We start from the raw sequence: 12,891 nt of genomic DNA, 5'->3' as shown, positions 1-12,891 counted from the left end.
CGTCGAGCGCTAGCCCTGCGTGGACAAGGAATTCATTCAAAGTATAAACTGAGAAAACTCGCAGCAAGCCCACGCACGGTGACGGAAAGCATTTAATCCCCAACGCCAGGCGGTAAACCAGTATCGCCCGGGAACAACGGTGAAGAGGTTAACACGTTTTTTGCCCACCGCCATCCGGAGCCGTTCTGCTCCCCAAGCCACGAGGGACCGAAACGGGCTGCCCGAGAAAAAGTGTGTTTACACCCGTCGCCAGAAAGGGGGAGTATAAATATTTCCAAAGCCTTATGAAGGCTAGTACTTACAGTCACGCTTTGAAAGGGAGAGAAGAAAGCAAAATATTCAATTAGAAAAAATTACTCTAATTGCAGGTTCTATTTTATCCCTCCATTAAAGCAATAAAGCGCCTCGAAATATTGCTGAGCTGGGCGACAGAGCTCAGTGCTACTTAACATTTTAATGTACATCCAAGGGGGGTAATTTAATTTAGATCTTCAGCCTCTTTCCCCCCTCGCCTTCCGCACACTCCCTAAAATATGGTGAGATATTAATGCACGCTTGCTTCTTCTCCGTGCCAAGCATTGTGCAAGCAGAGCTGAGACTGGACATAACTTTCGACATGTGCCAGCACACCTCCAGGGTGAAGAAAGGCACCGAGCGCAGCTCCGTATGTGCTGATGCATCCTTAAAAACGTGTTGCCCGCACCAGACAGCCCCGACACCTGATTATTTTTTCATTCTTGGAGGAGAACGCCCGATTTCTGCTCCCTGAACGTCGAACGAGATCCTCCTGGGAAGGTAAAATCACGCCCTTTTGCTCTAAGAGCACCTTAATCCCAGGGGGAGGGATTTCCATCGAGTCACCCGGGCCGCAGAAGGAGGCTTTTGCTCTCCTCCCCACGTATTCTCCACCCCGCGAGGCTGCAGTTTCCTGAGCATAACCTCGTTCCTCCCCGCGCCACAAGATAAGTGAATCTTCTGTTAGGAAGCCCTTCATCCCTTTAATTAAACGAATTAATATCGCTCCTCCGTATCACGTAGCCTCTATTATCTTTTGTGAACTCCTCCAATTCCGTTGTAAAGACACATTGAAAAAGCACTAATTGAGATAATCTCTGGAATTCAAGAGTTGGTGTATTTTTAGTCCTCTTTTAAAAAAAAAAAAACTCTTTTCCCTTTGTTTCTGGAATGCCTCCCATCCTTCCTCCCCTGCCAGACTGTTTACATTATTTAAATGCCTTCTGCTTATACCACTCTTTACAATTTTCACTTCAACAACATCGGCCTCCGTTGCTCATTTTTTCCCCTCGCTTAGACATAACTGGGATGAATTCCAATCCCAAACTCAAAGCCACTCCCGGTGCTTTGCTGCTGTCTTCTGCGGTTGGTACACCAGGCAATGCCTTCCTGCCAGCCCTCTCACGCAGGATTCCTTGTTCGGGCAGGGGAACCGAGCTAAAAAGGGTTAAACTGCTCTTTTTTTTCCAGCAGAACACGAGACACTGGAATTCTGCGCACGCTCGTGGGCTGTTTGCCACCCCCTTTAGGGGACGGGTGCTCCCTGTGGATGACGTCCCCATAAGGGATGCAGAGAGAACCAACTTTGGAGCATGAAGCTCAAGCCAGAAACAGCACCCCAAAGCCCTGCCTCCATCCCCGGACCCCAAAAGACGGGGCTCAGCAACTCACCTCCAGCCCTTCCCCTGCTCTGGGGAGAGAAACTGCAACTCCCCACCCCAGCAAAGACAGGGAAACCCATCGCTCCCTGATTTCTGCAGAGGGCTGTCACCTCCAGCACCCTCCGCGCCCTCCTGCCCCACAGAAACCCCACTGAGACCCCACTGCTGGCTGAGGGATGCTCCAGCTGCTGGCCCCGCCGTGCTGCTGCTTCGGGGAGATTTGCTTTTTCTTCAGGCTTCGTTAAAAAGGCGATAAAGGTGCCAGAGCCTTTTGCGTTGTGGCTCCGGAAGGTTTTTTTTTTTTTTAAGTAAGCGTCCTGCCAAATCGGTGGGGATTTCACGGGGTGTTTGGGGTACCGTACGCAGAAGGAGTCGGGGTGCACGAGTCCTCAGCTGCTTCTGCCTCATGGGGCACGACTGCACGGACAGAGCGGGGCAGGGGAAGAGGAGGTCCTGGCAATAAAGGCAGCGGGCTTGAAAGCGGGAGGCCTGGGCGAAGCTGCCGGTTCTGCGAGAGATCCTCCGTGCCACCGGAGTCACCTAAGGACAGGCTGTGAATATTTCATAGGCGAACCCGAGCCCTCGCTGATTTCAGGAGAAAGGAGATGCGAGAAGCACACGCTCCAGGTCCCATTATGGTTTTATGGTTTTGGGGACGTATTTAAGATTGCCTCGTCCTGGCCCGGCCTCTTGGGCAAAATCAGATTTCGCTGCATCGGGGCTGCTGGCTCAGCTGGGGCTTCGGGACAGCGATTTGAGGAACCCCCCCCACCCGTTTCTACTAAGACAATGACCGCAGACACACGGCGTAGGCATCCCACTAAGTGCATACTTTAAACGTAGTGCTGGGCACATGGGTCGGACTGCCCAAGGGCAGACAAAGAGCAACTCTCCAGACTCCTCTGAAGATCCCCAGGAAATCTCTCTCCCCGTTTCTTCGGGATCTGGCTTGGGAAAAGCATCTCAGTGCCCTAACGCAGCCGTAGCAGGTCTGAGTCCCATCAGCAGAAAGCGAGGGTCAACGAAGTAACAGTATTTGGCACGTGGTTTTGTTTTTTTTTTTTTGCTTGTAGCTTTAATTCCAATTTAATTTGAGCTCTGGCTGTAACAAAGCGTTTCTCTGATTCACAGTTCCTCCTGCACAAAGGCTCACAGGTGTCACAGCACTGCCTTACGCCACCGCTGCTTTACAAGACAGCAAGGTGCTAAAAATCCAGTCAGGATTCAAGGAAATAAAGCCAAGTGCAAGCACAGGGAGAAGTTCTCTGAGGGATCCAGACTCCTCCCTGGGCTACCTTCGTTCCCCGAGGAAAATTATACATCTGACGTCCAATTTCTTTTCCTCGCAGTCTCAAGGCAGCGAGAGCAGCTCTCCTCCACAGAGATGCTTTATCACCATCAGTTCTTCCTACATCCTTTTCATTAAAGGAAATGCTCCCTGAATAACCTACATTTATACCGAGAGGAGAACCACTGCAAGGAATAAAACCAGCTCAATGCAGCTAAAAGCAAAATGGAAGTGTCTAGAAAGGTGGAAGACGGAGAGGTTAGCGTCTCAGCGGGCAAAGAAGGCAAGCTGCCTTTCCCCCAGCCCTTTGCACCCTGCCTCCCCTCTGCCTCTAATCCCACTGGCGTTAGAAATAAAACTGTAGGGCACCCGAAAAAAAAAGGGAAAAAAAGGCACGACTGTCTGCCCTAGAGCTTGGCATGGAGCAATCAAAACGGGGATGCTGGGGTCAAAGATTTTAGGGAAGCGGGCTGGCACCCCACTTCCACGCAGACGTTTTCCGGAGAGATTTCAGACTCCTGGGCTCTCAGAAGAGCCTCACATCGGTGTCCTGGCCCCCAGAGCCCAGGAATTATTATGCCGGCTCTCTCAGGAAGAAGATTAGGGCCCCAAAGCATTCCTGCATCCCCATATAGCCCGGTGGGGAAGCAACGAGCTCTCACCGCTGCGCCAACACCTCACCAATGCAGCACCACGTGTACCTTCCTCAAAACGGAGCTGAACTCCACTTTCTGCCCCAAATCCTGCTCCTCCGCCTACCCACACCGTGCTGTCGCACGGAACCGCCCAAGTGCCTGGATGGGGAGCTCCCAGCAGGTCGGGGCAGCACCCAAAGGGAAGGCTTGGAGGCAACTCTGCCCTCCCAAGGCTGGCGCAGCAGACCTGCTCCAACATCTGTGGTTTGACCCCCTCTAGTGGGTAGCACTCAACAAGACACGGAGCCTCGCCACCACCCCGAAACCAATGGAGACCCCCACTCAAGTGAGAAAGCCTCTTCTGTCGCTGGTATCGTGATTTGGGATTAGTATTCGCCCCCACAAACTGCCCTACCTGCATTGTAGATGCAGTATCCTCGGCGTGTTTTAACTTAGGCAGCCCAGCTCTGACGGAGATCCTGCAGAAAACGCTTCAAAATCGGGACAGAGCAAGAAAGGCTGGGTAAAAACGTTATACCCCAGACGTGGTTTTGTAGGGAGAACACATTTATCATCTATCCCAGAACGTCCTCCCTCTGCCAACTTGTCAAAAGCTGACAAAACTCCATACTATGAAAGCAAGCTGTTAAAACTTGGCTAAAGGGAAAAACTTAGCTGCCAGACAAGCTAACCAGAGAAAGCTGAAAAAAAAAAAAAAAAACCACATTCAGGAGTGCCAGGGCAGGCAGTAAATTCACAGCAAGGCTCTGTAGGGTTGAACATCCCAAAGCAAGAAAGCGAGGCGGTGTCAGGACAGCAGCTTCTACTTCGTCTGCCATTTGACACGCTGATGTCTCCCACTCTAGGGGACTCGGGCTGGTAGCTTCGGAGTTGTAGCTGCTAATTTCTAAATTAGCTCAAGTAGCAGATCTCCAACTCCCAGTTCATCCCAGAACAAAGTATTTTAGTAAAGCCTAAACCCACTCACCGCGTAGTCATTAAATACCACGTATTCCTTTTAAACCCATTGATTCATCCTTCCACCTCCGGGCACGCCAAACGAAGAACAACTCACGGATCTGGTCTTTCCACTAATAAACAAGATGTCAAGCCTTCGCTTAAATTTTAGGAATTTTTCCCTTAAACACACACAGACGCGGCGCTTTAATGTCAAAACAGTGACTGAAGCGTGTTTTTTTTTTCTTTTTTAGCAAAATGTTTTTCTTCTAAATACGTATTCCGACCAATTTTAACAACAAAACCCATAAATATATTGCACTCGAGTCACGAACCTTACCATCACTGCCAGCCAACAGACGCGGCGAGATTTTCAGGCGAGCTCCTGTTAGCTCAGACCCCACACACTGTTAATCCAATGGAATTCAATAACGTTTTCTTTAATAGCACGCCGCGACGCCAAGGATTGCGCTTCAATCCTTGTACTCCACGACCGCAACCATGACCCACTGACCAATATACGACAGAGGTTAAAGAAAGGTGCGTCGGATGCAGAAGTCATGCTCCCCGCCGTCATAAACACACCTCGCAAAACTACCCGGGGTATGAAAACTTTGGCTGGAAACTATTTTCCCTGAATTTACGTGGATGAATGGGTTCGGCGAAAGCAGGAGACGCCCGAGCAGCCTTCAGCCTATTTCCAGCAAAACCACAGCACTGCAGCGTCCCTCCTCAACGAGCATCCTCTACTTGTTTGAAGTCCTCGAGGTAAGCTAGGGGATTGAGATGAAAGGTGAAAACGGGAGATTTGTAAGGGTAAAACTCCCCCCGGTACCTAAGCTTTACCAGTGGGAAGGTAATTTAAGATCGTGGCATTCCAAGCATCAATTAAAATCTCTATATGCCCATGTGTGCACACACACGCGCACGCTTTCACAACGTCTGTGTACTTTCGTTCCAGCAGCCGCTGTAGGTGGGCAGCATTAACACAGCCTCAGGCTCTCGGTTGAGCAAAAAAAAAAAAAAAAAACAAGACAAGAAACCAGAAATATCGCTCAATCCGCCCAGTACTCCCACTAAGCCCCAGCGCTCGCTCCCTGGGCAGGAGAACTGAGGACAGGAGCTGAAGAAGGAGCCTCTGCCCTTACTGCACAGACCCGTGAGCTCCTGCCCCACCATCCCAACAGCTCTCCGAGACCACCTCGCTAAACAGAGGTCGTGTTTCTGCCACGGGAATGTTATTTACCCATCCTACTGGCGAGCCTCTCCAACGTTTAGGAGTCCCTAGGGGGACGGTGTTATCCCCGCGAGTAAAACCCAGATTACCTAACGTCTACCACCAAGCAAGCCTTCGGCAGTTCAGGGAAGGGATTTCTGTACGACTCCAACCTGCCCCCTCTATTCTCTGCGATTTCGCTCCCAGCTGCCGAGCAACGGCTCCGACAGCCTCTACATAACGTACAACCCTGATTACGCTCCATGCAGCCGCAGCGCCTAGCCATTATCATGCAGGAAACTAGGCTGGATGCATTACGCGCTGAACTTACATTGTTCTAGGTCCTCCTCCTCCGTCCCCACGTTATCAACTTCTTACCAGCACGAAGCGATTTAGCCGCAGGCAAACGCCGCTAAAACGGCGCTTTCCGGCATTGGTCCCATCGCCCCGTTCCAGATTAATTTTAACGGCGCTCGCCAATTGCTAGAGCGGGAATGGGAAAAGACGCCTTCGTGGAGGCTAGCCCACAGACACCGGGAAGTTATTCCGGCTTCGGTCAGGTGCTAGGAGGCAGCTTCACGCCGCCCGCACTGCTCGGCGTGCCCTAAAAAGCCGGAGCCGTGCGCTAGGGAGGTTGGCGATCAACAGGAGAGGAAGCTCCCTTATTTCACCTAGCGTGCTTTGGGCTGCAGAGCTCCTTTCCAGTCCCTTTCGGCAGTCCCAGCCCCGCGCTGCCTCGGAAGTGAATATTTTTTCTCTGCATTAACAAAAAGCCTGGGTAGCTTGAGCCTGGTTTCTTCATATGCCCCCCAAAATATCACCCCTCCCCATGCATCGCCTCTGCCGGCGCTGCTTCCAGTGCCCCCCTCCCCACCTGCTCACTCGAGCGTGCCGGGGGATGTTTTTGCCAATGCAGGCTCACACCGCGGCTAATACATAATCATTTCTTCCTCCTGGCTCCGGAGGGGAGAAATCCAACTTGCCAGAGGTGCCTCTGCATCGCTGAATTGCTTTTGCTGATGGGATCAGCGTTTGGGAGCATTAGGGAAAGCAGGGGAAGGGGTCACGCGTCAATCCATCATCCTCACAAACTCCCCTTTCAGTATCCCCCAGCCCGCATCTCGGCCACAAGAAAACAAAATAGCCCCCCCACACAATGAGAAGTTGAGCACAAACGTGTTTTGAGCGTTACACAAATGACATTGAAGATGCAGAAGGAATATGTACGTGCTGTTGCGCTGCACGGCTCCACGGGCTTCTTTCCCAGGTATACATTTCACGCACCCTTCCCACGCAGCTCCCCGCCCCTCCGCCCCCTCGGGTTCTTTTGAAAAAAAAGAAAAATAAAAAAATAAATAAAAACCAAAAAAAAAATCTTTGATGGGTATATTCATTTTATCTCAAGAGCGGTGTCCTCAGAAGAGGTGTCAAGGCCCTCCCCTGCCTCCACCCACGCAGCCCTCCCCCAGGCTCCAGCATGCTGTCTCCATCTTAACTCCAGCCACTTCTCCACTGATTTCATTAGGCAGCAGGCTTAACCCCTTCCGCTATCCAGACGGAAAAAAAATAATAATAATAATTTTTAAAAAAAGGACTTCCCTACCGATCATCGCCTTCTGCTTTCCCCTTCCCCTCTCCTCTCACCCAGACCCCAGCGACGAATTCCTCCCATCCACCCGTCGGGTTATTTTTGCCCCGTTAATTCACGCTGGAGATGCCGATGCAGGGACGTTAACCCTCCCTGCAAGCCCCTCCGGGGCTCTCTGCTGCCTCATCGTGAAGTACTGCCTTCTCCCCCCTTAAAAAATCCAGCATCTTCTGTCTGTACTTGATTTGAAAAGCTACCAAGCCCCAGCAGCCCCGCTGCCAGCCCCAGCCCTCCAATCTCCCCATATGTGTGCGGGGGGGGCGCATGCAGCACCCCCATGCCACCACCCGGAGCCTTCCCTCCGGCCTCCATCACCCCACACCTCTTTCTCCTTCCATCTCCTTAACCCACGTCCCCCCCGGAGCGATCCCGGAGGACGCTGGGCCACGCCGGGTCTTTTAGCGTTGTCCTTACAACACCCCTTTCCGCAGAAATGCCGTGTGTCTCTGTGCAAGCGGTTGTATCTACAGGCTTTCATCCCGGAGAATCCCTCCCTGCCTCCTCTTAAACCTCTTTCGGGGGGATAACGCAGCTCGCAGCTCGTGCTGGAGGACGTCCTTTGATTCCCCCTGACCCCGCAGACACCCCAAACCCCTTCCCCTGACCAGCAGCTCCTCTGCCCCAGGGCCTCTCCGGGGGTGCAGTCCCCGTCTCTGACCTTCAGCCTCACGCTGGCAACCCGAAAACCGTCCCCACAACCCCGCTGCCTCGCCGGGGAGAAGGTTTCTTCCTTCCCCCCAGCCAGGGCCAAGGCATCACGCTGCGTTTCTCTCCAGGGAAGGGGGCGAGCCGCGGGGGTCCCCCTCCGTGTGGGGTGAAGCTCGTGAGGTACGGATGCGACCCTCGTGGGGGTCACCCCCGGGCCTACCTCCACGCCGTCACCAGGAAGGGTGTTAGCGTCCCCCACCAGCACCTGTAGGGAAGAGCAGCCCCATATTTACCCCCCAAGTCCTGCCCCAGCCCTGTGGGGGGGCAGGAGCCCACCCCTGAGGCATTATTTACAACCCCGAGGAGCAAGGACCCCTTCGACCCTCCATGTTTGTGGGGGGCACCAACCCGTGTTCCCCCTGACCATGAGGGGACAGCAGCCCACATTCACCCTCCCCACAGACTCGTTTTGGGGGAAATCTCTCCTCCCCTCAGCACAAAGCCTAGTATCTGTATCTCCCCCAGCTTTTACTTGGGGGGGAGCCCTGGCCCTGCTACTTGGGGACCATGAGGTGACAGTGACCTCCATGGCCCCCTCAGCCCCATACATACTTTTTGGGGGCACCTCTCCTCAGATAAGTGGGGGTGACCCCAAATCTCCCCTCATCCTACGTGTGAGGGGCTCTGACCCATGTCCAGCTCAGACCGTGAGGGGACAGCAAACCCCAGTCTTGCCACCTCAGCCCCACAGACATGTTTTAAGGGAATTTTTCTTCCTTTTGAGCATCCCCTCAGTAAAAGGAGGGCCCCCACACCTCCTCCAGCTGGGGGAGCACTGACCCATGTCCACCGACCCATGGCCCTTGCCAGGCCATGAGGTGACAGTGACTCGTGCTTCCCCCACCTCAGCCCCACAGATTCATTGCAGGAGCATCTCTACTCACCCTAAGGGGTAGAAAAGCCCTCTTTCCCCATATAGGGGGCACTGACCACATCCGCCTTGGACCACAAGTTAACACTGACCCATGTCCACCTCAGACCATGGGGTGACAGTGACCAATGTCCACCTCAGACCATGAGGAGATAGCAGCACCCTTGGACCCACCTCAGCCAGGGGACAGTGACCCACGTTGAGGGGACACTGACCCACCTCTGTGATGGGCAACGAGTTGACAGTGACCCCCTCTGCCCCCACTTCAGCCAAGGGACAGCAACCCACCACCCTGAGGTGACAGGGACCCTCGTCCTCCCACCTCAACCAAGGGACAGTGACCATGTCCACGATGGACCGTGAGGTGGCAATGACCCCCACTCCCCCATATCAGCCTGGAGACACTGCCCATGCCCACGTTGGACCACGAGGTGACAGCCATCCTCGTTCTCCCACATCAGCCAAGGGACAGTGACCCACGTCTGCAACGGACCACGAGACGGCAGTGACCCCTGTTTCCTTATGGGGCAGTGACCCACATCCCCATTAGACCACGAGGAGGCAGTGACCCATCCCCATTAGACCATGAAGAGGCAGTGACCCCCATTTCTCTGTGAGACACTGCCCCATGTCCAGGCTGGACTGCGATGTGGTAGCGACCCACGTCCCCACTAGACCATGAGGTGGCAGTGACTCTCATCTCCCCAAGAGACACTGACCCAATGGCCAGGTTGGACCGTAACCGGTGACACTGCCCCACGTCCCCCACCAGACCATGAGGTGGCGGTGACCCCCATCTCCCCAAGAGACGAGGGTCCAGGTGGGACCATGAGGTGACACTGCCCCGCGTCCCCGCCAGACCATGAGGTGGCAGCGACCCTCGTCTCCCCAAAAGACACTGCCCCACATCCAGGCTGCACCGTGAGGTGCCAGTGCTCCCCACAACACCCAGCGGGCAATGCCCCGCGTTACACCATGCAGTACCGGTGCCCCCATCTCCCCACCACCACCGCCGCCCACCCCCGACCCCACGGACGCCCGCCGCCGCCTCCCCTCCCTCCGCAGCCCCTCGGGGGCAGCCGCCCCCCAACCGGGGCGCCCCCCCCCCTTACCTCCAGACCTGTCCCATCTGCAGCAGGTGGATGACGGACTGCCAGACCCACACGGAGATCCTGCAGAGGCGCTGCGCCCCGGGGGTGGCGGTGCCGCCGGCTCCTCCTACCCCGCCGGCGGGTCCCCCCCGGCGGCCGACGGCCCCCATCATGGGCGGCCCGCGGCTGCTGAGCCCCTGCACGGCCCCCAGCCCTCCGCCCGTGTAGTCCTGCACGAACCAGCGAAAGCTGAGGATCTGCACCAGCACCGAGGGCAGCAGCACGAAGGCCAGCGTCAGGCCGCACCAGACGTAGTCCCGCCGGCCGTAGTGGTGCAGCGCCAGCCACAGGTCCGTGCCCACGTCCCCCAGCAGCACCAGCAGCGCCAGCACGATCCACAGGCAGTCCAGCCACGGCCGCTCGGCCGCCCCGCCGACCTCCGCAGCCCGCGGCGGCCCCTCGTCGGCGGGGCGCGGGGCCAGCGGCTCGGCGGCGGCGGCGGCGGCCGCCCTGCCGAAGAGGTTCCGCAGGCAGGCGCTCCGGCAGCCCCAGTAGCACGACGACGTGTTGCAGCAGTGGCAGATGTGCAGGGAGCTGCTGCCGCCCGGCTCCTCCGCTCCCTCGCACGGCGCCGCCCCGACGCCCGCCGCGGACGCCTCGTCCAGGTTGTGCAGCTGGGCGAAGCCCCCGCCGCCGCCGCCGCCATCCGACTTGGCCGCCATCTTACAGCCGCCGCCGCCGCCGCCGCGTCCCCGGCCCCTTCGCCGGGCGCGCTGCCTCGCTCGGCCCCCCCCGTCCCCGCTTGCCGGCGCCCCCCCAGCCCGCCTGCCGCCTGCCTCCTGCCTCCCTCCTGCCTCCTGCCCGCCCGCTGCTTCCGGGGGAGGCGCTTCCAAGGCCGAGCAGCCCGGCCCGGGCCGCCTAGCGACCGAGCCGGGCAGCGCCGGGGCGAGCCGGGCTGAGGCGGGCCGAGCCGGGCCGCCTGGCGGCGGAGCTGCCCCCCTCAGCGGGCAGCGAGGCCTCGTCGTGGCGTTTTGGGGGGGAGGGGGGGGGCGTTTGGCCCTCCCGAGCTGTGTGGCTGGGGATCGAGGGGCTGTAGGGACCCCCCCCCCCCGGTGTCCCCCCCCGCGCTGTGGTGGCCTCCTGTCTTCAGTGCACACATCATTATCCCGCCTCACCTAAGTGCTGGTCCCTTGCTCTCTTACCCCTTTTTGGGGGACACTTAATTGCACACACCGTTATTACAGGGTCAGGCAAAGTCACTGTGTCCCCCCCACACCCCACACATCGTTATCCTACTTCACCCATATGCTTGTCCCTTCCTCTCTTCCCCCTTTTCAGGAACACTTAATTGCACATCCTGTTCTTACGGGGTCAGGTAAACCATTCGGGTCCCCAACACAGCCCCAGGTCCCTGATGGAGGGCACAAACCGCAGGCGAGCTCTGGTTTGGGGGTCTGCCAGGGGCTCAGCAGCACCCCGAGGCCGGTGGTTTGGCCAAGGAGCCGCTGGCAGGCTGGCAAGACACATCCAGGTCCTTCCACACTTGGTTCCCTTTCTACCCGTTCACATTTGTTCATCGCATCCATCTCCTCTGTGCTGTCTTGTGCTGTCCTCTGTAGGTTATCATCTCTCTGCTGATTTATTTTTCCCATTCAGTAAGCACGCTCCTTCCTGATGCTCCTTCTCCAGCTCTTTTACTCTCCTGTGGGCTCTCCTGCCTCTTTCTCTGTGTTTGTTTTTTTTTTTACTTGTGGCAAAACATCAGGGCTAATAGATTCAGGGCTCCAGAACTTGCCAAAGTTGCTGCTTTGCAGAGTCTGATTTTCAACAGAGGAAAAAACCACAAAGGTGGAAAGGTGCAAAAGTGCAGATAAAAATGCTTTTTTTCCAGCAAGGAAAAAGAAAATTAATCTTGCAAAGAGTGAGAGGACTTGCAAATATTAAATAAGCTGTCTGAGAAGGACGTATTTGGCCTTTCCAAGTGATTCCTAAGGACTTCAAAAGTTTCACGGAGTCCTGAAAGGCGCGGCAGGTCTTGAAACAGTTGGATCCTCCTGTAGCAGAGGAACGGAAGAAAGGAAATGGAAAGCAAAGCTTGGCGCATTGTCCAGATGACAGCCCTCTGATGCACGTCTGCATGTGGCCAAATCAAAGTCATTTGTACTGCCTGCAGCTCCAGCCCAAAGTTCTTCAAAGGGAGAAAACTCGTATTACAGATATAATAGGATCGGCGAGGACATGACCCCGCAGCCCCTGTGACGCTGAATTCAAACATTGCGGATCGGCCCGTATTTTCTGCTGACTTAAGCTGTGGCATGTAGCTGGCGTGAAATATCAATATGGAAATAAATGAGGGGAGCGGCAGCCCTTAGCTCAACCCAGATGAATGCACAGGCATAAGACATGTATGATTAGATATATATATAACAAAAAAAAACACTTTCCTGTTTGATGCCATAAAACCCAGAGCAGTAAACATATACTTTAATTCTCACAGCACCGAGGAATAAGGACTCTGCGACCTCTGTTCTAGGGGGACAGGCACGTGTATTAAGCTCAAACTTTTGTTTTGCAGTGTGATGAGCTATAAATGGAAGCATTCCTCATTTCTGCGAACTTTCCTAAGTAGCAAATTTGCTACATATGATTTGAAAACAAAACAGCAACAATAACAAAAAGCAGCACAGAAGCAATAAAACTATTTGCTCTTATTATTTAAATAGAAGTGTAGGTGCACATTGCGTGCTGTGAACCAATGAGGGGACAGAAGACTCATCTGTTTTGATACAAAAACAGCCCAA

The 12,891-nt window shown here is 55.1% G+C and overlaps 1 protein-coding gene across 1 annotated transcript in view; it reads right to left on the bottom strand.

The window, feature by feature from the left end:
* Positions 1–11,152, bottom strand: part of XKR6 (XK related 6) — a 193,187-nt gene extending 182,035 nt beyond the window's left edge. The window contains exon 1 of the mRNA XM_048079285.2: positions 10,112–11,152. Within this exon, the coding sequence (XP_047935242.2) occupies positions 10,112–10,812 (701 nt within the window). The 5' untranslated portion in view covers positions 10,813–11,152. The remainder of the gene's footprint in view (positions 1–10,111) is intronic.
* Between the last annotated feature and the right edge of the window lie 1,739 nt (positions 11,153–12,891).

The sequence above is a fragment of the Anser cygnoides genome, chromosome 3, assembly GCF_040182565.1.
Source record: "Anser cygnoides isolate HZ-2024a breed goose chromosome 3, Taihu_goose_T2T_genome, whole genome shotgun sequence".
Classification (NCBI taxonomy): domain Eukaryota; kingdom Metazoa; phylum Chordata; class Aves; order Anseriformes; family Anatidae; genus Anser; species Anser cygnoides.
Note: the sequence above shows the minus strand (reverse complement) of the source record. Positions and strands in the feature narration are given on the sequence as shown.